At 36.4% G+C, this 24,283-nt stretch overlaps 1 protein-coding gene across 7 annotated transcripts in view; it reads right to left on the bottom strand.

Annotated features, from left to right (window-relative positions):
- The window catches only part of EXOC6B (exocyst complex component 6B), a 626,910-nt gene that overhangs the window by 503,445 nt on the left and 99,182 nt on the right, over positions 1–24,283 (bottom strand). For 6 of the 7 annotated variants that reach the window (XM_058683716.1, XM_058683713.1, XM_058683714.1 and 3 more), the window contains 4 exons: positions 22,263–22,310; positions 20,493–20,583; positions 20,336–20,381; positions 7,442–7,646 (listed from right to left, as the gene is read on the bottom strand). In XM_058683716.1, coding sequence (XP_058539699.1) covers positions 7,442–7,646; positions 20,336–20,381; positions 20,493–20,583; positions 22,263–22,310 — 390 coding nt within the window. The remainder of the gene's footprint in view (positions 1–7,441; positions 7,647–20,335; positions 20,382–20,492; positions 20,584–22,262; positions 22,311–24,283) is intronic. The other variant, XM_058683719.1, reaches the window with a different exon arrangement.

Here is a 24,283-nt window from a genome sequence, read left to right as displayed (position 1 = left end):
TTTCACATCTTTAAAAGAGAATTAAAAATTCCAACTTTATAGAATTGTGCAGACTGACAGGGATGCTTAGCAACCTACTCATTGTAATATAGCTACCAAATGGCAAGTCTAGGAGTCTAACCCAAACTCCAAAGTCTATTCCGTTAACTATCATATTACCTAATAGTAAACTCAATCCCTGCTATCAGACTATCTACCATACTCTGATTGCCATTCGGATTGCTGCTTATTTCAATAATCCCTATAAAACAGCTCTCATATTCCCCTACCCCACCCCCAGGCCATCCACACCATTGAAGACCAAGGAGTAAAAACCAGTACAAATATATAAATACTGAAATCAAGAAGAAAAGAGAATATGAAGTGAATCCAAGAATACCAGACCAACTGAGCACCAGATTCTCTGACTCTAAAAGTCACATGCTGTTGGAGTTTTGCATAGAATCCAGCACAAAAGAGGTTTCAAGGGCACTACTGCTTTTCCTTGGCAGTCATCACACGGCCTGTGTTAGCTCAGTTCATAGTATGGAGCCAGATCTAAGTCAAAGGATGTTCTACACAATAAATAAAAGAGCACATTTTGCTCTAGTCGAGACTTAACCAAAGAAAGTCAAGGGTTGAAAGAACCATGGAGACAACTAACCTCACCCAAGGAGCAGTTTCTTTAAAACCAGTTACTAAAGGAAGACTGCTTAGGAGCCTTCAATTTCTTTTATGGGCAACCAGTTCCTCTTCTAAGCAGCAGTTATACAACCCATATAATTTGGCAAAGCCAAGTTAGAATTTTAAAAGTAAATAAATCCCTCCCTTTGTTAAACAGCTTCACATAGAAATCAACCTAGCCAAGAATGTTTATATTACAAATGTTACTTCGCCTCACAAGGCCTAAGGCAAACTAATCAAAATAAGAAATACAGAACTTCCCTCCTGTACAAATCAGTTCCATAACAAGTGAATTACAGAAATCAATTTCAAGAGGAAAACTAGAAAACAGCAGACAATTAACAAAAAAGAAGTCTTTAGACACTTTTTATAAAATCACTTCAAGCCAAAATGAAGTTCTAAAATAAGATATGTAGAGTATTTTGGAAGCATACAGGAAGAAAATCAACTTAAAAAATAAGACAGGATAAAAGGTAGGGTTTTTCTACATACTTTACAGATGGCTCTATTTCCCATGGCAGAAGCCACAGGTGGGTCCACTAAATGCTATCAATCCAATACCATGTTAAATATATATATATGAAATGAATGAATATTGAAGATTTTTTGAAAATAAAACATGACTACTTAACTTAAAATTCAACAAGGTAATAAATAGCAGAATGGACAATTTTTAAATTCCTCCTCAGATTCTACTAAATGGTTGAACTTCTAATTGTCATACTTTCACATTTTCTTACTTTTCTGCAGCTTTTTAGGTACGTGGGAAGACAGATGAAAAACTCAGAGACTTTTAGCTAGACACCATTTTAAACTAGATTATACCACTCTTTCCTAGCTCCAAAGCAAAATAAAAATGTACAGGTTAGTAAAAAAGTAATTCTACTCAAGACCAAAATAATGGAGTATATTAATTTTCGACTCCTGTAATAAATTCCTATAAACTTAGCAGCTTAAAACCACACAGTTATCTCAGTCTCCATGGGTTAGAAGTTCAGCATTTGCTGGGTCTTCTGCTCAGGATCTCACCAGGCTGAAATCATGGTGTCAGTCAGAGCTATGGTCTCATCTGGAACTCAGGGTCCTCTTCTAAACTGATTTATATTATAGGCAGAATTCAGTTCCGTGTGGTTGTAGGATTCTGGACCCCATTTCCTTGCCAGCTGTTAGCAATAGCTCTCAGCACCTCAAGCTGCCTACAGTTCCATGCCACCTGGCCCCTCCAAAACACAGCAATTTACTTCTTCAAGACCAACAGTAGCACATCTGCTGCAGCTTTAAATCTCTCTAACTTCTATATCTGATCTCCACTCCCTCTTTTAAAGGAGTTTGCCTGGTTAGATCAGGCCACATAATCAAGGAGGAGGATTTTACAGGACGCATGTACCAAGGGAGCAGGAATCTAGGGGCCATCTTGGAATTCTGCCTACCACATGCAATCAAAGCAAAAGCTTCCTAATGATAAAGCTTTATCTAGAGACAATATAACACTTTGAATACAGAGGAATGGATAAACCACATATCCTTCAGATCAGCCTCAAAAAGTATTTTTTGCAACATATCTTTTGATAAAATTGGACAACAGTTTGAGATTATAATAACAGATAAAAGTTTGGAGCCTAATTTGGTCATTAAAGTTTAATCAGGGTGGAGCCTTCAGGTACTTTGCTTTTGCTGGTATATCCCGAAAAGAAACCTATCAGCTGCCTCCATCTGGCAATCTACCAGCTGCCTCCATCATTTCACAGTACCAAGGACAGAGTCCACCCATAGATCAATGCAGCAACTCAGGATATGGTGGGTAGAAGGCAAAGGGAGATGTCGACCATGAAAAAGCACAATCATCTACCTAATTTCTAGAAGAGCTCAAACCAGTAACCAGTATTAAGTAAGACTTTCAAACCTATTTTGTCATATGGTCCCAAAGAAACCTACTTAGAAAAAAAATTTTTAAAGGAAAAGAACAAATTTCTATAGCCAAACCTGTGGTTGCTAAACTGAAAATAATAATGATGACAAAGTCCTAAATAGCATCATTGACAATGATGAAAATGAATTTACTAAAAACTGAATTAGTAAATCCGAAGGCAAACATATGCAAGGCAGGGGGAAGGTCAAAGAGATGAAATAGCAAAGAAAAAAGGCAAGAGAATGGAAGATACGTTTTTTTTTCAAACCTATATGGTAGCAGATTGTATCAGAGGCTAGCTAGCTATTCACCAAACCTATTTCTTGTTCCGCCTGGTCACACAGACAGACTAGATTTCCAAGCCTCACGTGCAGCGTGCAAGCTATAGCCAATGTAATATTAGCAGCGTGATTTGTATCACTTATAAGCCTGGTCCATAAAAATCCCCCAGGCCTTATTTACTCTTTTTCCTTCCGAAACAATGTTAGAAGACATGTGTTGAAGTGATAGAGCCACAAGTTAAGAAAAGTCCTGGATCCCTTGATGGTCACCTGAAGAAGAGCTACGCTACAAGGAGGATCCACTTCAGACTTCCAGTGAGCAAAAAATGAAACTTCTACAGTGAGAGTTCAGAGCTTAGCTATTACAACAAGCAGAATTTTTTAAGGAAAACAGAAACTAGTATTGAAAGAATGGTTTTGCCTTAACAACGACAACAACAACAAAACTAAAATAAATGGCATTGATTTAGAGGTCAGGCAACAGGCAGCAAAAATATCTCTTTAACAAGTTGAAAGCCTGGAGAACCCTGTAATACTGTGGCAAAACAAACAGTAAAACTGGAACCTAAAATAAATGAGAAGGCACACCACATGCCTATTAGGCCTGCAGCCTGATAAGTCAACGGAGAGTCAGAGTTATAACATACATCGGCATTTACTTTCTGCTTTTAGCAAGGTATTACATAAAAGAGATGAGCACAAAAAGAGTCTGCTGGTTTGCAAATAAAATTATAGGAAACAGAAGAAGTCCAGACACTTGGGCCTCAGAGAGTTAGAAAGCTGAACACATATAGAATCCCAACAGAAAAAGAATGGTAAAGGGCTGAGTAATAACATCCAAAGAATACTTCGAGTTGAACAAAGTGACCCAATTCCAAAGCAAAATCAGATTCAGGTATGGTTCTCTTACTCATTATTTCATATAGCCTCAAAGTAGGAACATTAAAGTAAGAAAGGCATAAGGCAAAGCCTATGCTCCCCCAACTCCACTACCTTCCCAATAGGGGCGAAGAAAAAAATCATTCCTCAAAATTATAGTTAGAAAAGAGCACCGGGTCTGGTGTCCACAGAGAACCTATAGGAAAGAAACAGATCAGAGGCTTACTAAGTTTTGAGGTAACTATAATGCCCACAAATCTGGACTAAATAAACTTTTAACTGTTTAGAGCCTTAAAACAACCCTTTGGGCCCCTACACCTGAAGAAGCAGAAAGCAGGCAGTCAAAGATAAACACACACACACACACACACACACACACACACTTATACCTATAACTATATAGGGGGTATATGCATAAATATATACACACTTATAGATATTAATGTGGATATATCTAGAAATAGAGAGAGAAAGAAGAGAGAATGAGACAGAGAGATGGTCTAAGAAAGGTATATTCCACAGCACTTGCTTCTTTTTGAAAAAGAAAAAAACAAAGAAAAAACAGAGTGCAACTAGGAGCCCAGAAGAACAGGCAAAGGAATTCCTCTCAGAGTGTTAATGTCTAAGCAAAAAAGATCCACTATTACCAAGCGAGAAAGATTTCCCAATGATGGCCCAAAAAGATTACATGATTTGCGTAAGAAGCAGGGAATACTGTGTGTCTCCCATTATTCCCTTTTCTATATGTAAGTTTTTGTTGTAGTTATTCTATTCTAGCCTCTTCATTGGAGGTGGGAGAGAACACAGGTGTAGACAGCTTGTCATCTGATTTCCTGGTCAGCAGCCCATCTGGATCTGGAGACATATCTGGATCTGATGAAGAGTTGTGAGCATCCCTGAAATATACTAGACTTTGAAATGGATGTACTAACTAGATGGGATACTAGAATACCCTCCTTGGGAAGGGTTAAGTGTATTCTATGGACAAGAGGAAGACTGAAGAGTTATTTGATGACCAAAGGGTAGACTGTGTCAGAAACTAGCTACTATTCACCAAACACGTATCTTTCTCCTCTTAATGATAGAGTGAGAGTATATTTTCTCAGCCTCCTTTGCAGGTCGGTAAAGCCAAGTAATTAGGTTCTGGCCAATGAAATGTGAGTAGAAGTAATAATATGTTGCATCCATGACTAGCCCTTAAAAATTATCCTACGTGCAAAATTCCCTGGCCCTTCTGTACCAATCTTCAAAGCCACATTAAAAATAGCAGAGCCACATGATGAAAAGATGCCCCAAATAACCAACGCGAAGAAAACCATCACAAGTCAGAAACACCATTTTGGGCTTGACATAAATGAAAAATAAACCACATCCTTTCCCTCTTTTCTAACATCCACAAATTGAAATAAATATTTATTGAACAACTACTATGTACAAAGTATGTGGTAATTTCTCTCTTTCCTACTTTCCTTACTTTTTAGGTACTACAGATTTTAAAATGTGTTAAGATATTTTTATTCAACGATCTTAACTAACATAGCATAGGATAGCCATGCATGCAGTAAGAGCTATATTTGATATAAATTTTATAGGAAGTATGAAGGGTCATCAGTTAATTAAAAGTCCTGAATCTACAACAGTTTTCTTCACCATTTCTTTATATGGCACAGATATACCAAATAGCTAATAGTTTACACAGACTGAGTGCCACAGTAGACAAATTTTGCCTCAGTGTAACCTAAATTCTACTACAGGATCTGACCTTTACAAGCTGTCTGAACTTTAGCAAGACACTTCCCTGCCCTGGGCCTTAATTTCTTTAGATAATTAAGAGGTGAGACAAGGAGCACCCGGGTGGCTCAGTCGGTTAGGCGGCCGACTTCAGCTCAGGTCATGATCTCGCGGTCCGTGAGTTCGAGCCCCGCATCCGGCTCTGTGCTGACGGCTCAGAGCCTGGAGCCTGTTTCAGATTCTGTGTCTCCCTCTCTCTCTGACCCTCCCCTGTTCATGCTCTCTCTCTGTCTCAAAAATAAATAAATGTTAAAAAAAAAAAAAAAAAAAAAAAAAAAAGGTGAGACAAGATAATCTATATTAAATGAAATAATAACATTGTGTCTTTCACCAAAAAGGAATTGAAGTTAATTAATTTCTCAAGCAGAGGGCTAAAAGAAAAGGCAAGTTTTAAAAAGAATGCTTCTGGGGTGCCTGGGTGGCTCAGTCAGTTAAGTGTCTGACTTCAGCTCAGGTCATGATCTCACAGTTCATGAGTTTGAGCCCTGCATCAGGCTCTATGCTGACAGCTCAGAGCCCGGAGCCTGCTTCAGATTCTGTGTCTCCCTCTCTCTCTGCCCCTCTGCTGCTCGCACTCTGTGTGTCTCTGTCTCAAAAATAAATAAGCATTAAAAAAATATTTTTTTAAAGAATGCTTCCACAGAGACTTTGTACTATACTCTCCTATATTTTGAAAGTTTAGAAAAAAATCTGTCAAACACAACAGAGACTTGTCTTGCAGAATACCTTCATTCCCGTACTCAAAAAATACACCCAGCAACACAGATATATTTTCAATGCTTAATTTTGTTTCTTCACCACTAAAAAAATGACATGATGTATTATTCCCATCAGGCTTATCATCATCAACTAGTTTTAAACTTTTCACATTAGAAAGTGTAGCATTGAAAAATTTAAAAGAAAGGGTAAAGAATATCAGCGTTGCCTTAGGAAAGGAATTTCCAACAGGCAAACCTCTTTTGCAAAATCAGACATCTGAAAAATTACCAAGACTTGTTGAGATCAAAAATATAACCTGCTCCCTCTTTCCTCCCAGAATGATAAGAACTATATATGACTTATTCAAGAACATAGTTGTTTGTAGAACCAAACAACACTTTCCATAAACAATCGAATCTTCTGTTTATCGTTGTAAGCTACGTCATAAGGTATACTGAGATATTTCAATAAAATCCATGTGATTTAAATTTCAGAAGAGCAAGTAACACTGAAAATCATTACTGCTCTTTTATTCACAATGACAAAAGAAAAGAAAAGAAAAGAAAAGAAAAGAAAAGAAAAGAGAAATGACAAAAGAAAAGATGTTTCTTGGTGCCTTTCATGACTTGGAGATGAAGATACTGCAATAAAAAAAATAAAAAAAGAAAGAAAAAACCTGAAAATTCTAATATGTTTGTTAATTTATAAGCTATAAAGAAATCTCTTTCTGTGATCATAATTCACAGCATTTCCCAAAAGGCCTCGTTTCATTGATACCCACTGATATCAGAAATAACAATTACAGAAATATTTATAAACAACACAATACCTTGTTTACATAGTAAGTAATCAACCAAAGATACCTGCAGCACAATTTAGCTCATTACCGAGAAAGAGACCTTTTAAAAATCTTGGGCTTCAAATCATATCCAAAGTGAAGGAAAATATTCAAAAAACAGAAAGACCTCTTCAAAGTCCCAATATAAACCATCACAATCAATCCATATTTACTGAACATCCACAGAGCAAAACAATAAACTAGCAAATAATTCACCGCTCTGTTAAAAAAATAAAACACATTTTTAATCATATGTCCCCATAAAGAGGAAGGACTTCCCTAAAATGACAAGAAATAGTTAAGACACTTACAAAGAGAAACCTGTATTTAACTGAACACTAGCAAAGTCATTGGCCAACCTATCATAAACGCAAGACCTACTTGCTTCATGGCAGTCTCTCCGATTTTGTCTGAATGTTTGCGGATACTCTCCAAAAAGTCTTTGAGATCAGACATAGAAACATCCTTAATTTCTTCTCGAAGCTTGGGGATGTTGTCCACCATCACCTTGCAGAATCGATAGTGGCTTACTTGAGGCAGATAGGTATGCTCTAGATGTTCCAGAGTTTTCAGTGCAGGATAATGCCTATAAAAGGAATTGTATCACCTTTAGCTCAACTCAGTCTTCTTTAGGGCCACAGATATATTCCTCAGGTAAAATTTCTGGCCTCAATTAGTTTTGATTGCACATTAAGACAAATACAGTATTAAGTTTCAATAAAAACATCAATGGGAAAGTATCAAATTATTAAAAATTAATATATGCACTAAAGGACTCAATAAATTCCAATCAAAAAAGATTTTACCCCAAGAAAATAGAAAACTTAGAAAATCTACCAATGAAATTATACAAAAAATAAATGAAAATACAAGATGATCATATCAATGCCAAAACAATCATCCTATAAAAGTACCTAAGTTTAAACTTCCAACTATGGCACAGGGAAGAACTCAGAAAATCTTCTACCCAAAAAAACAAATATCATCAAATCTTTTCAGGGCTCTGGAAATCGACCAAAGAAGAACAAACTGAAAAGTGTTTTTTCATGAAAACTGTTGAACAATGGAACTTTGTGGTGCTCTCTCCTGGGGCTTCCTCCATCAACCCTCCAACTCCACCCACTCCCCATTCCCCCTCCCTCCCATTGGTTATACTGGTTTGTCATAAAAACCAGCAGCTTCCCTGCCTTTATAAGGAGTGGCATTATTAGGAAAAGTAGCAAACTCCAGATGGATGGATGGATAAATGGAAGGAAGGAAAGAAGGAAGGAAGGAAGGAAGGAAGGAAGGAAGGAAGGAAGGAGGGAGGGAGGGAGGGAGGGAGGGAGGGAGGGAGGAAGGAAGGAAGGAAGGAAGGAAGGAAGGAAGGAAGGAAGGAAAGAAGGATCCAGCTCTCCTGGCCTGAAGTTGGTCTGGGTTGGGATAAAGGGCAGATTGGAGGACTAACCAGAAATTTAACATACATATGTAAATAAGAGACCCATGAAAGGGCCTGATAGCTCTTAGTATATCCTAGCTGATTGAGGCTGTGCACACATGCAGAAAGACACCCAAAAGAGCCTAAGCACTCCACACAACCCTGGCTGACAAGGAGGCAGCAGGCACACACGTAGAAAGCCTGGCAGAAACTAAAAGCTCAGGCTGATTTGAAAACTGCCTGAAATTTTGATGTATTCTGTTGCTTACACACAAATCCACTGACAAAGGGTAAAAACCTTATTGGCGTAAGTTTGTTTGAGTGAAAACCTTGGACTAATCCTTAGTTGATGACTATCTTTTAACAATAAAAATGAAATACATTCCAAAATAAAGACAGAGAATTCCTTGATCTGCCTTAGAAAAAATACTAACGGAAGCCATAAAAGAAATGACAACAGAAATTAACTTTATTTCACAGAAATAAATGAAGAGCATAGGAAATAGTAAATATATGTGAAATACAAAAGACTAAATATATTTTTTCTTTTCTCATTTTAATTTCATTAAGAGAAAAAATTTAAAAGCAATGATTATAATACTGTATCATTGGGTTTATAAAATATAGAGACATAATATATATATGACAATAATAGCACAAAAAAGGAGGAAAGAAATGGAGCTAAGTTGAAGCAAAACCACTACTATGTATTCTACCAAAACTACATCAGCATTGACCTAAAGTCAAAGTAGGCTATGATACGTTAAGATACAGATTATAATCCACAGAGCAACCTCTAAGAAAATAACGCAAAAAATGTATCATTAAAAAATCAACAGAGGAATTAAAATAGTATACTATAAAATATTTCATACAAGAAAAAGAGAGAAAAGGGTAAGAACAAAAAGACACGAAAAACTGAAAACAAAAAGTAAAACTCAACCGCATCAATAACTACATTAAATCTAAATGGACTAATAAACACTTCAGTCAAAAGGTACATTGTCAGACAGGAGGCGCCTGGGTGGCTCAGTCAGCTGAGCATCCAACTCGGTTTCGGCTCAGGTCATGATCTTGGGGTTTCATGGATTTGAGCTCCATGTCGGAGCTCTCCGAGCTGGCAGAGTGGAGCTTGCTTGGGATTCCCTCTCTCTCCCTCTCTCTCTCTGCCCCTTCCCAACTCATGCTATCTCTGTGTCTCTTAAGTAATAAATAAATAAACTTAAAAAAAAAAAAGGCAAATTGTCAGACAGGATTTAAAAAGAATGATCCAACTATATGTCCTCTACAAGAAACACAGTTTAGATTCAGAGATAAAAGTAGGTTATTAAAGTAAAAGATGGAATAAAATATACCATGGGAAAAGTAATCATAAAAGTGCTGTAGTGGCTATATTTATATCAGATACAATAGATTTTAAGAAAAGAAATATTGCTGGTTAGGTAGAAGTAAATATTGCTGGTAATGCAATAGTAAAGAAAGTAATATTTATCTGATAGGTAGGAAAGCTTCCATAAGCATAAGAGAACAAATAAAACTAAAATTAATAAGGTTGACAAAGTAAAATCAAAATAAGTCATACATTAAAAAAAAATAAGAATAACGAAGAAACAAAAACTTGGTAAAGATTATTGACAACAGAAAAACTTAAGGTTTTTTTTTTTAAAGCAATGAACAAAAAGCAATGAGCAAAGAAAAGTCACAAACATTGAAAAGGCCAATATATTGGCGGGGGGGGGGGGGGGGTGTAGAATTGAACAGATATGTAAAAAAATACAAATCAAAAACATAGTTTTGTCATTCAAACTCCCAAAGATTTCTCAAAAGATATGGGTATTATTATCAGAGGTTTCAATAAATGAGAATTTACTACCTGCTGGTAAACAAATTTGTATTAATGAAACAAGTTTTCAGGGAAGAATTTTACCATGACAAGCATTCTAACCAGTTGCATTTCCAAAAAGAAATATTAGGTTTACAAAAATATATAAGCCTCCTGAATTGTAGCCATTTATATTAGCCAATAAAAAGCTAATCTAGGTGTCTAATAACAATGAGTTGGCTAAACACATCATGATATATCAATGTAGTCAAAGACTAAAAGCAAAATGTTTACAGTATTGTTGAGTAAAAGTTATGGCAAAAATAAAACTTACAAGTATGATCATAATGTTTACAAAATTGTAAATATGTATACATGTATAATTATGAATATATGTACATGTATGAGCTATGTATCACTAACTACACTCATACCCACATACATAAGTACACAGAAAATGTCTAGAAAGATATACACGAAAATGTTAAGCCATGATTTTTTTTTCCTTTGGATAGCAACATTATGGGTGACAATTTTCCTCATATTTTTCATTTCCTAATTTCCATACTTCCCATGATATATTTAGTATAGGAAAAACTCAGTTCTGATCTTATAAATAAAAGAACTGATAGCTCTGTTTCAGATTTTAAGAATGAATTTCATGGTAGGTACTTAAGTTCTTCTCACTCCTGTACTTAGTACCATAAACACTAAGGACTAGAGACTGGTTTTACTGATTTTTTTATTGTTTTTCCCTCACATGTTCCAAAAATCAAAATCTTAGTACAAATAAATAGAGGGTAGAAAGATTTATTTCCCCTACATTTAGAAATAAAAGTACAAATAGAGTTAATGTGAAATGGTTGCTTTTATTTATTACAATTTTACAGACTCAAAAACAGTAAAATTCACATGGCTTAGCATAAACAGAATGGTGTTTATACTACAATTAGGTATGAAGAGCTATGTGCAATAAAATGCAATTCCTCTAGAGAGAAACCTTAGAAAGGATAGAAAGCCAGAAATTAAGCCAAAAAGATAAACACACTTTGGGGTTTAGTTATATTTTGGAACATTGTTTATAGAATGAGAAAAATCTAAGAGTGTTGCCTGCGGACACAGGCACATTCACTGATGAGACACATGGCTGCGTGCTGAAAACATCTGGTCTGTCAAATAACTCCACGTTTTTCAAGGCTAATTAGTACAAAACCCAATGATTCCTGGCAACAAAGAATGTCACCTTATTTCCCCATCGTCCTTTCCCTAGCATATTCATGCTCCAAATATAACAGTCCAATAAGATTATTCAAATTTCTAGTGTATTTCAATATCTGTGACAGGTTAAAGAATGATAGCCAATTAAACACCTGTATAGCAGACACCAAAAGAAAAAATTTCTATTGCCAGCTGCCATGGAAATCTAAAACCAGATTTTGACATTACTTTTGACAACCTCTAAACATTATTAAAAAGGAATCAAAAGTCAAATTCCTAAGTTTCATTTGCATGTGTGCTAGTTTTCCCTGTCTCCCCCTCATTAGGCTCCCTAATAGAAATGTGAGCAGAAAGAAAGTAAATGAAACAGAAGCAGGGAATATAAAAGAAGAAGGAAGGGAAAGACATTTAAATAATCCGGTAAATTGGATAACTAAGGTCAGAATAATTTAGACATAGTTGAATGCTATTGTGAGAAGAGGAATGTTAATTCTAGGCAAATTAAATTTTGGTCCTTTCTTGCCATGGTACAGAACTCTTTCACAATAATGATTTTTAAAATTCTAGTAAGTGATCTTTTAAAGCAGATCACAACTATCCATGAGAAATTTTTATAAATTCAGAGTATGATAAGAATATGAAATGAAAGCTCTCACCACAGGAAATATTAGTGCCTTTCCTAATCAAAAAGCACCATTAACAAACATTTAATCCTTTCACCGTATTAACAAGTAGAAAGATGGTCAGATATCTTTCATTAGGAAGCATAAAACCTAGAAGTATTATCAGTATTTACAGCTTAAAACAAAAACAAAAACAAAAACAACAACTAGGCTTCCAGCCATGAAGGAGTAACAAGGAACAGTCATGAACTCCCAATCTTAAAAAGCAGAATACTGGCTAACATATAAAATCTGTTTTCAGATAGTGGACATTCAGTGGTGTCTGATAAAAGGGAGACAAAAAAGGTAAGTTTAATAATTATGCAGATTATCTACCTGAATGTGATTTCTACATCATGGACACAAAGAAAACCTAAACAGAGCCCAGCAGCTTAGCAGAGTTAGAGTCAGAGACAGAAGTTCAGAAAAGCTGACACAACTTTAGGTTGTACAGCAGAAATCCAAACAAAAAGAGGGAGAGGGAGCAATGCAGAAAAAAAAGACTGCAGAATCTACAGAATCAACACAGGGGTTCCCTTAAGTCTTTGCCGAGTACTAAGTCAGTCATAGAAAAAGTGGCATTCCACACAGACAGGCAAAAACAAGGGAAGGAAGGAAAGGTAGGCAGGGAAGGGAAAGAGGGGAGGGAGGGAGAGACAGAAAGACACCAGGAAGATGTATGATAAACACTTCAAAGAGCTCAGACAATGCAGGGGAACCTTGGTGTAGAATCCCTAGTAATTCCTGAGTTATTCAGAGTACATGAATACGGCTCTGAACTACCCGTGAAACGAAGGTGCAGCTCCAAAGATTAAAAAGAGGGGGCAGAGGGGGCATGCCTGGGTGGCTCAGTGGCTTAAGTATCAGACTCTTGGTTTCCTCTCAGGTCATGATCTCACAGTTCATGGGTTCAAGCCCCGCATCAGGTTCCACACTCCTGGCGCAGAGTCTGCTTGGGATTCTCTCCCTCCCTCTCTCCCCGCCCCTCCCCGTCCATGTGCACACTCACGCACTCTTTCTCTTTCGCTCTCAAAAATAAAAAAATAAACTTTAAAAATGGGTTTGAGGAGATCAAATAGATCTGCAAACAACTCAACTATTTGCCAAAACAAAGAGCAACACTCTCTAAGGGGAAAAAAGGCTCTCAAAACTCCAGACACTCAGCAACATAATATAATGTTCGTTATCCAATCAAAAATTATTAGATATGGTAAGAACCAACAAATTGATCTACAACTAGGAAAAACAAAATCAGTCTGCAGAAAGAGATCCAAAATGCCAGAAGTGACAGAACTAGCAAAGAAGTACATGAAAAGAGATATCAGAGCAATATACATGTAATTAATGAAAGACACAAAAATGAGAAATTAAACATAAAAAAAAAAAAATGGAACTCCTAAAGATGAAACACATTATCTGAAATGAAAATATCACTGGATAGGATTAAAAGAAGATTAGACAATACAAAAGAGAGAGATCAGTGCACTTGAACACAGCAATAAAATCTGTCGCATATGAGGCAAAGAGAGAAAAAAGACTGGGGAAAAGATAGATCTTCAAGTCATCTATGGGATTATTCAAAGTTGTCTAACATAGATGTAACTGAAGTCCTAGAATGAGGATGGGAAAAGGACAGAAAAAAATGTTTGGAAAAACAGTATCTGAACATTTTCCAGATTTTAAGAAAATTATAAACCTACAATCCAAAAAGCTAGACAAACCACAAGGAGGATAAATTCACATAAATGCATGCATACACACATATGGACACCAAAGTGAATCAAAATCAAATTGCTAAGAAAAAATGACACAGATAAAAGTTTTAAGACAGCTTAAGGAAAGACACATTAAGTACAGAGTGACAAAGACTGCTCACATACCTTTCCTTCAGAAACCACATAAACAAGAAGACAAAGAAATGCCATCTTAACTAATGAATCTTTACACCTAGAATTCTATGCCCTTCAAAAAAATTTTTCAAAAACAAAGGGTAACAATAAGATATTATGTCACACTCACCAAGATGGCCATAATCAAAAAGACAGACAATAATAAATACCAACATACTGAATTTGCAGACATTGAAATCTTCATATGCTGCTAGTGGAAGGCAAAATGGCATAACTGATTAGGAAAACAGTCTGACAGTTCCTCAAATGGTTAAACATAGAGTTACCACAGGATCCAGCAATGCCATTCCTAGGTATACAGCCAAGAGAAATGAAAACATATGTCCACACAAAAACTTGAAACAAAAATTCATAGCAGTATTATTCATAAAAGCCAAAAAGTAGAAACAACCCAAATGTTCATCAACTGATGAATGGATAAATAAAATGTGGTATATCTATACAATGGAATATTATTCAGCAATAAGAAGAAACGAAATACTGAAATATGGCATAACATGGATGAGTTTTGACAATATTATGTTAAACGAAAGAAGCCAATCACAAAGAACCACATATTGTAGAATTCCATTTATAGTAAATGTCCAGAATAGGCAAATCTATAGAGACAGAAAGTAAATTAGTAGTTCCCAGTAGCTGGCAAGTTTTGTGTGTGTGTTCGGGGTTGGGGGGAGGGTAGTAACAACTAAGGGACTCAGAGTTTCTTTTGAAAAGAATAAAAGCACTCTAAAATTGATTGTAGTGATAGCTGCACAACTCTGTGAATACAATAAAAACCACTGAATTATACATTTTAAATGGATGGATTAATAATGTAGAAACTATATCTCAAAAAAAGCTGTTAAAATATTTTAAATAAAAAGGATATTAAAAAATAGACCATGTAAAGACTAAACAAAAAGCAGTAGTGGCTATGTTAATACGAAACAACGTTTTTTTATTTTTTTTTTGTTTTATTTATTTGAGAGAGAGAGAGAGAGAGAGCGAGCATGAGTCGGAGAGAGAAAGAATCTCAAGCAGGCTCCACACTCAGCACGGGCCCCGCTGCACGGCTCAATCCCACAACTCTGGGATCATGACCTGAGCCAAAATCAAGAGTTGGCCGCTCACCTGACAGAGCCACCCAGGCACCCCAACATATATTTAAAAAAAAAAAAAAAAGAATATTACCAGGGATAAAGAGGAACCTTCATAATAATAAACTGGTCATCTCATCAAGAAGATATAACGAAGACATAACAATGCTAAATGTATATGCACCCAACAAGAAAGCTTCAAAATACAACAGCAAGAACTGAAAGAACAGAAAAAAGAAATTTGCAAATCCACAATCATAACAGACAATCTCAACATTACTGTCAGCAATTGACAAATACAAAATCACTAGGATGTAGAAAACCTGAACAACACTGTTAATCAAGGGTATCTAAATAACGGTTAAAGAATGCCCTATTCAACAACAGAATATACATAATTTTGAGGTATACATGAAACTTTCACCAAAACGGACGATATGGTACCATATGGGCCATTAAAACAAGTTTCACCAAACATTTAAAAAGTTGAAATCATACATCTTACATTCATGAACACAGTGAACTAAAATTACAAATCAATTTTTTTAAACCTGAAAAATCTACTACTTGGAAATTAACCAATTCATTTCTAAATAATGAGATTAAATTTCTAAAATCACAAAGGAATTAAAACATTTGAGATAAAAGGGGGAAAAACACATCATCATAAAACAGGTAAGAGCAGTTAATGCACTGCTAAGAGAAAAATGTACAGCTTTAAATGGCTACATTAGAAAATAACCAAAATCTATCTTATAAAGCTAGAAAAGAGGGAATTAAACCTCAAGTAAGTAGGAGAAAGAAAATACTAAAAATAATAGCAGAAATCAGTAAATAACAGTAAAACCTAGATGCTTTTCAGAAAAAACATTAGTGCAACTGATAAACTTGTAGCTAGAAGAATCAAAGAGACCGAGAGAGAAAAGACACAAATTATCAACTAAGTAACGAAAGAGAAAGCATTACTACAGAGCCCACACAAGTTAAAATTATAAGGGAATATCCTGAACAATTTTGAGATGGACCAGCATGGTGTGCAAGGGACCTAGTGGAGTGTGGAGGATGTCCATATACGAAGGCAGCCTGGCATGGAGTGTCAGAGCCCAGGAGAGATGACAAGGGCATTCAGCCAGGACTTACAGTATTACAGCCCAAGTGGAGTACGGAGGATACCATAGAGGAGGGCAACTCAGTGTGCAATGTTGAGAAGATAAAGAGTTGCAGTGACAGCGATGATACGTGATTAGTTTCATACAAGGAAATGATTCAGTAAGTAAATGTATTAAGAGCAATGAAAACCAGGTTACTCACTAATGAGTACACCAAGCACATATATCCTGGCTTCTACATAACATTCTCTACCAAAAGAACCATAGTTACTCGGAGAGTTGACTGACTCCAGGGCTGCAACAGGCAGAGTATAAGATGAACCTGAAAAATACCTCCTTCGTAACAAAGTCCTCAAAAAATTAAGAGGACATATTAAAAGGACATAGAAGCCAGACACAGAAGCACCACTGGTGCCATTCAGGATAATTTGAACAAAACAAATCATACTAATAAATCATGACTCATCAAATAAAATAAGAAACTGTGAGTCCATACTGACATAAAAAAAATTAAAGTGAAAATCTGATGACAAATGATTAATTTATATAACTATAAAATACCTCCCCACAAAATTTTTAATTGCAAATGTAAAAAAGAGCAACTTTACAATGCAAATGTCTGAAAGACACCATCTTAATCAAGTAATCAAAGTGGACATCATCACTGATAGGACAAATAAAATTTATGCGCCACCTGTAAGATGCAATGAGAACGCAGCACCCACTTTGTGATATTCCAGCCAAAGACATAAAACGTGAATCTAACCATGAGAAAGCATCAGACAACTCCAAACTGAGGAGCATTCTACATAAAAATTGGCCTGTAATATTCAAAAGTGGCAAAGTCATGGAAGTCAAGGAAAGACTGAGGACAGTTCCAGGCTGAAGAATAAAGAGACATGGCCATTAAATGCAACACACGTTTTAAACTGGATTTTTTGCTGTAAAGAACATGACTGAGATAATTACCAAAATCTGAATTGGGTATGAGGATTAGATGCTACTAAAATATCAATGTTAATTTCTCTTCTCTGTTGCATTGTGGCTGCACAGAAGAGTATCTTTATTGCTCGGAAATCACACTAAAGTATTTGGGGAGGGTGTCACATTAGCAACTTAAAACTGATTCAAGAAAAAACACAGTTAATTTATACTGTACCTGAGAATGCTGAAAAATAAAATTTTTTAAAGACCACAAAATAAATGATAATAACAAAATTTACAACTACTATAACAACAAAAAGCACTAACTTTACAAAGTTATTAGACAAGCCATGCATTGAAAGAAAATATTTGCAGGATATTCCTAATAAGAGGAAAAGGTATCCAAAGCATATTAATGAATTCTAATAAATGAAAAAACAACAAGAACAAACCTGAGAGAAAAATGGGCAAAATAATGAAAGAAAATCCAAATGTCCAAAAACCAATCTCACTAGTAATCAAAAAATGAAAATGCAGAATAATGGTCTATCATTTCATAATCATCAGACTGGCAAAAACCACAAAGTCTCACAATACAGATGTTACCTAAAGGTGGAGTAACAGACCTCCCCAAAAAATGACAGTGGGAGTCTAAATTGATAAATCACTTTGGAGAATAATACCTAGTAAGAACAAATACATGAAAATCCTTTTTTTGATCCAGCCAATCTCTTTCTAGGTATAAACCATATACCAGCAGAACTGGTACTACCTGGGAGCTTGGTAGAAGATGCCTAATCTCCAGAATGGCCTCACACCTACTGAATTAAGAATCTACATTTAACAAATCCCCATGTGATTTGTATATATAGCAACATTTGAAGAACATAGTTCTCAAGAAACCCTGAATGTGTGAACAAAGAGACACAAACAAGAATATTTACTGAACCACCGTCTGCATAGCAAACAACTGGAGACACATCAAATGTCCTTCACAGTATGTGAGGACAGCTATCTTGTAGCAACAACAATCCCAAAAATCTCAATGTCTTAAAGCAAAGATTTATAACTTACTCATACTATACACCCATGCCAGGTTGGCAGAGTTCTGTTCACTGCAGTTACTAAGGGATTCAACCAACATCTTGAAAGTTACCATTGGTCACACCCAAAGGAAAACAGACCTCTGGAAGGGCCTTGTGCTAGAAAGTAACTGCTAAGCCCAAAAGTAACATTCACCACTTCTGCTCACATCTTATCAGTCACACAGCCCAGTGGAGCCCAGGAAACATAATCCTACTATGGCGCCAGAAGAAGACTGAGCTGGAAGTATTGGTGCACAGCACTTATAACAACTACTGGAAATGAGAGGGGAAATGTGACTTATTTACATAATGGACTATTATGAAGGATTAAAGTAAGTGAACTAGATCTATATACATAAATAAATTCTCCATTAGTGTGGAAGCCCCATAACAGCAGATAGTTTTGTCTGTTTTCTTCAGAGCTGTATCCCCAAGAACAATGCCTAGCATATAGTAAGTACTCCATTCATTTTTGTTGAATGAATGAATGAATGAATGAATGAATCTCAAAAAAAACCGACTGAGAACCATTCATGTACATGTTTTTAAAAACACAAAATAAGGGGCGCCTGGGTGGCGCAGTCGGTTAAGCGTCCGACTTCAGCCAGGTCACGATCTCGCGGTCCGTGAGTTCGAGCCCCGCGTCAGGCTCTGGGCCGATGGCTCGGAGCCTGGAGCCTGTTTCCGATTCTGTGTCTCCCTCTCTCTCTGCCCCTCCCCCGTTCATGCTCTGTCTCTCTCTGTCCCAAAAATAAATTAAAAACGTTGGAAAAAAAAAAAAAAAAAACACACAAAATAATACAATATATGATTTGCAGACGTTAAAAACATGGACTAGAAAGACACCAAATTTATGATACTGGTTTCCTCAGGGGAGTAGTGAAAGGAATAGGGTTAAGGAAAGGGACATAAATCTTATCTGTAATTGTAAAAAATGTCTATCTTTACCTCTCTCTGTCCAGATATGTCTATATACGTCTATGTGTATTTATATATATATATATATATATATATATATATATATATATATATAAATCAAAACTGGAAAATTATTAATATCTGTTAATTCAGAGAAGCTGGTACACAGTGTTTTTTTTATTCTCTGTAATCTTCTGTAATTTTATAATGTTACTAAGAGGTTATCAGAAAAATAACACTACTTTCATATCTCACCGAACAGAACTTCTCCTATTATCTTACCTACATTCTCATATGTGAACACATCCTCCTGGGAAAAAGATGGGTGTCTAAGAAATTCAAAACACTTTGATGCTTCATGCTTTTTAGGCTTTAAAATTCTTGAGGATTTAATGGTTTTATTAACAACATTTCTATTGTTATTTCAATATCACATTTTAATTCTATACTTTTTCCCTTGAAACCTAGGTAAAAATCAACATTCCAGAAAGATGTGTCCTGTTTATCAGACAGCTTCACATACCCCCTCATACTGCAGCACACTCCACGGTAGGGAGGGTGGGGATGCTTACTCTAGCTTGGGAAGAAGAGCGGAACAGTCACTATAGACATTCCTTTGGAATAAAACCAGAAGAAAACAACAGCCTCCATAATCAAGTGAACCAGCTCCCTAAAATCAATCAATCAATACCTCCCTCCCTCCCTCACCCTACACATAGACTTCCTCCCTCTCTCTCTCTCTCTCTACTGATTCTGCTTCAGTGAAGAACCCTAAGTCACCCCTGCACCAGAACCAGTAATCATTTTTCTACTACAATACTAAACCAAAGCATGTTTCTCCAATAAACTACCACTAAAAGTTACGTGTTTTACCCCTGAAAGACCAGGTCTTCTAAAAACCAAACTATGAGTAGTGTTTTTCTTATTAAACACGATATATGGCAAAATACATCAGCATACCAGCAGTGTATGTAAGTAAGTCTCAGGATGAATCAACAGATATACAAAAGGCTAGAGAGGATGTTATACGGACTCAATTATTTCTTGAAAGGTTAGGCTAAATATGGGCCTTAAAACTATCCTAATTAACAGAAATTTTAGATAATAAAAAATATTCAATAAAAAAAATCTTACCTTTTAGTTTTCATCTGGTCCCTCAGTTTGCTATACATCTCTAGGACTTGAAAGAAAAGGGGGAAAAGAGCATATAAGTATTATTCAGAGCAAGTGAAAAACTTATTAAAGCTAAAGGAATTACATCAAGAATCCTAGTCCATTTCCAGCTCCTCACCTGGAAGACACAGCATTAATTTATCAACAGTGGCTGAAATATTTCTCTGTTGTAGTCGACACTGCTTCAGCTCTTCCATTGCTATTACCAGCTTGGCAAGAGGAAAAAAAAACTGAATTATGCCAGTAGCTGTAAATAAAAAGCTTTCAGTCACATTTTTCCACCCTGTGTTCAATTCATCAGAAAATCCCAGACAGTTTCATAGAAAGACCTGCCAAGTGAACTAAGAAAGTGCCTTTCTCAACTAGTAAAACATTCCTGCGTGGTTTCCCATTTTCTCCCCAAGATACATACTATACTGGAAAAGGCCAGCGAAAGTGGAATCCTAAAATCCAGGGGCTATCCAGAAGAAAAGAAAAAACTTGCAGATTTTCTCCAAGCCTTACTCAGACCCTTCATTATGCTTGGTTTCATCAAATCTTCTGAGAAGATCCTATGTTTCTCTCATCAGTGCGAGGCTCCTTGAGGGAAACAGTCCTCCCTATATTGCTTCAGTTGGGTTCTAAACATAATCTTCAACTAAATCTCTATTTTAACAAATAAACCACATGCTTAGAAGTTATGGCTTTTCCAAGAGTTCCAGTTTAGGGAAGAGTAACTCACTTTTCCTTCCCATTTGAAGTCATTCCACACTACAACTAGAAGAAACTGCATTCTCTGTGTAATTTTAAATATGTGAGACAAACTTTCAAAAAACAGTAATCTACATGGCTTTTTGTGGTACTCATCCTGAACCTATACCTAAAAAACATTATCTGCCTAGGTAATACCATACAGAACAAGAGAGAGAGAGAGAGAGAGAGAACAGAGAGAGAGAGAGAGAGAGAGAGAGAGAGAACAGCCCTGATTAACTCATTGATAAAACAATCAAAAGCTAGTCTTAAAAATTATTAAAACTAAGTAAGTACTAGTCGGTAATAAAAGTACATGACACAAAGAACAGTAATGGTCTGCAAGTCAGAAAATAATTGCTATGTAAATTTTAGCAAATCATCTGTTTTAGTTTCCTCACCAATAAAATGGCGATAATACCTGTCCTGATTTATCATAGGCCTATCATGGGAATCAAGTGAGAAAAAGGATGTAAAATAATCTTGTAAACTGTGATGGCTTAAATGGCAATTATATCAATTAACGGAATCACTGATTCACTTTTTAACAAATATTTATGGAGCACCCACCTTGTGCCAGTCACTGTTTAGGCAGGCAGAGGGAATATGGCAATGAATAAAACAAACAAAAATTCCCGACTTCACGGAGCTTAATTTCTAATGGAAGGAGACAGACAGAAAACAATCATACCACTAAAAATATGTAATAGTAGAGCACGATAGGTGCAGTGGAGAAAAATAAAGCACGAAAAGTAAAACTAAAAAGAATGCAGGAGTGAGAGCGAGTCTGCAATTTCAAATAAAAGGCATCATTAAGAAGGGAACATCTGAGCAAAGTCTGAAGTAGAATACTGGGGAAAAAGCATTCCAGACAGAGAGAACAGCAGTCGCCACTCAAGTGATTTAAAACCACAGCTACGAAAAGCTACATCCTTGTGCTCACTTTGGCAGCACATATACTAGAAAAGCTACATCCTTTCTCATTACACTTTCTAGCGGCTATATTCATTTAATTCAGAAAAACATTAGGAGAAGCAATGATAATGTCCAAGTTCCTCCAACACACTGCTCTTGGTCTTCTAAGCCATCAAGAATGCAGTCATCACAAGAGAATGACAGGAAACAGAGAAGATTTGTTCAAAAGGTAAACCGGCCTTACTTCCTTTCCCTCATGTTGCAGTTTTCTATTAGTATCCGTCACTTGATTCTGTGGAGAGAAGACAATTTAAACTCATAAAAAAACAAACATTTAGACAATTGTTGGGTAAGATCAACATTTTTTTAAAATTTTTTAATGTTTATTCATTTTTTGATAGAGAGACAGAGTGTGAGTGGGGGAGGGGCAGAGAGAGAGGGAGACACAGAATCCGAAGCAGGCTCCAGGCTCTGAGCTGACAGCACAGAGCCCGACATGGGGCTCGAACTCATGGACCGTGAGGTCATGACTTGAGCCGAAGTCGGACGCTCAACCGACTGAGCCACCCAAGCACCCCAAGATCAACATTTTAAATGAAAAGACTAAAAACAGTTATTCAGATACTTTCAGGATCCCAACACGTTTTGGTTTAATGGCATTCTCTTGGGTCTAAATTCTATCAACTTTTCTACTCAATGTTTTCTACTGCATGGTATTTTTAAAAATCAAAGAAAACAAATTTACTGACTGACATGTTCAGCTTAGAATATTCCAAACTAAGACACTATAACAACTAAAGATCACACCTCAGTTTTGGAAAGAAAAGAGAGAAAACAGAAAATAGAAAAAATTACCCAGAGAACCTTAGCATCTCTACTATATGTACAAAGAACAAATTTTCCCATAGATATTCCTCACTTCACCAATGTATTCCTGGAAAACTTGGGTGTAAACTGAACTTTTAACTCAGGTCAAATTTTCCATTTATTATCCTAATTTTATTTTTTTATTCTTTTTTTTCTTTTAAGTTCATTTATTTTGAGAAAGAGAGAGAGCACAAGCAGGGAGGGGCAGAGAGAGAGAGAGAGGGAGAGAGAAAATCTCAAGCAGGCTCTGTGCTGTCAGTGCAGAGCCCAACACGAGGCTCAGCCTCACAAACCATAAGCTCATGACCTGAGCCGAAATCACGAATTGAACGCTTAACCAACTGAGCCACCCAGATGCCCCTATTATCCTAATTTTAGAAAACATTTTATCTTAATTCTTTTTGAAAATTTTTTAACTGTGCTGTTATTTTTGACAGAGAGAGAGAGAGAGAGAGAGAGAGACAGAACACGACTAGGGGAGAGGCAGAAAGAGAGGGAGACACAGACTCTGAAGCAGGCTCCAGGCTCTGTGCTGTCAGCACAAAGCCTGACGTGGGGCTTGAACTCGTGAACTGCAAGACCATGGGCAGATCTGAAGTTGAACACTTAACCGACTGAGCCACCCAGAGGCCTCTTTTGGATCATTAATTCAAAATAGTTCCTAACACCTCCATATTCCCATTTTTTTCAAAATTAATCAATCCATCAGATAGTCAAAACTATGTAAACAGGCCTTAAAATTTATCTAGAGTTCATAATTTAAAGGAACCGGCACCAAGTTTTTTGACATCCACTTTTGGAGATTTGACTGATATAAAAAAAATTAAGTATACAGAATAGTAATTTCCTCACCATGTCGGATATTATCAAAACATGAGCAGGGGCACCTGGGTGGCTCAGTCAGTTGAGCAGCCAATTCTTGATTTTGGCTCAGGTCATGATCTCGTGGTCATGAGATCAAGCTCCATGCCCAGCATGGAGCCTGCTTGAGATTCTCTCTCTCCCTCTCCCTCTGCCCTTCTCTCTCTCTCTCTCTCTCTCTCTCTCTCTCTCTCTCTCTCTCTCTCTCTAAGCAACAACAAAAAACATGAGCAATATTAACTTCTAAAGCTTTCTTTAATGGAGGCTTTCTACCCCCCTTCCACCAATAACGGCCACTCCTTACACTTTTAAGACATTCCCTTAGCTGAGTGTTTCCTATTATGTCCCTTAGAACACCAAGAAATGTTAATAGGCACTCTTCACATGCACCCAGAGGTGCACACAGTGCACAGATAGATACACACACACCTATACATACACACACACCAAATATCCCACTAAAATTCAGTGGGAAATTCCACTAAACAGGTTACTTTATTTAGGACTTCTTGAAGCCTTTAATATTCTGCATGTACC

This window comes from Neofelis nebulosa, chromosome 9 (genome assembly GCF_028018385.1).
Source record: "Neofelis nebulosa isolate mNeoNeb1 chromosome 9, mNeoNeb1.pri, whole genome shotgun sequence".
Taxonomy (NCBI): Eukaryota; Metazoa; Chordata; class Mammalia; order Carnivora; family Felidae; genus Neofelis; species Neofelis nebulosa.
The sequence above is the reverse complement of the archived record's forward strand: the minus strand, read 5'-3'. Positions and strand labels throughout refer to the sequence as shown.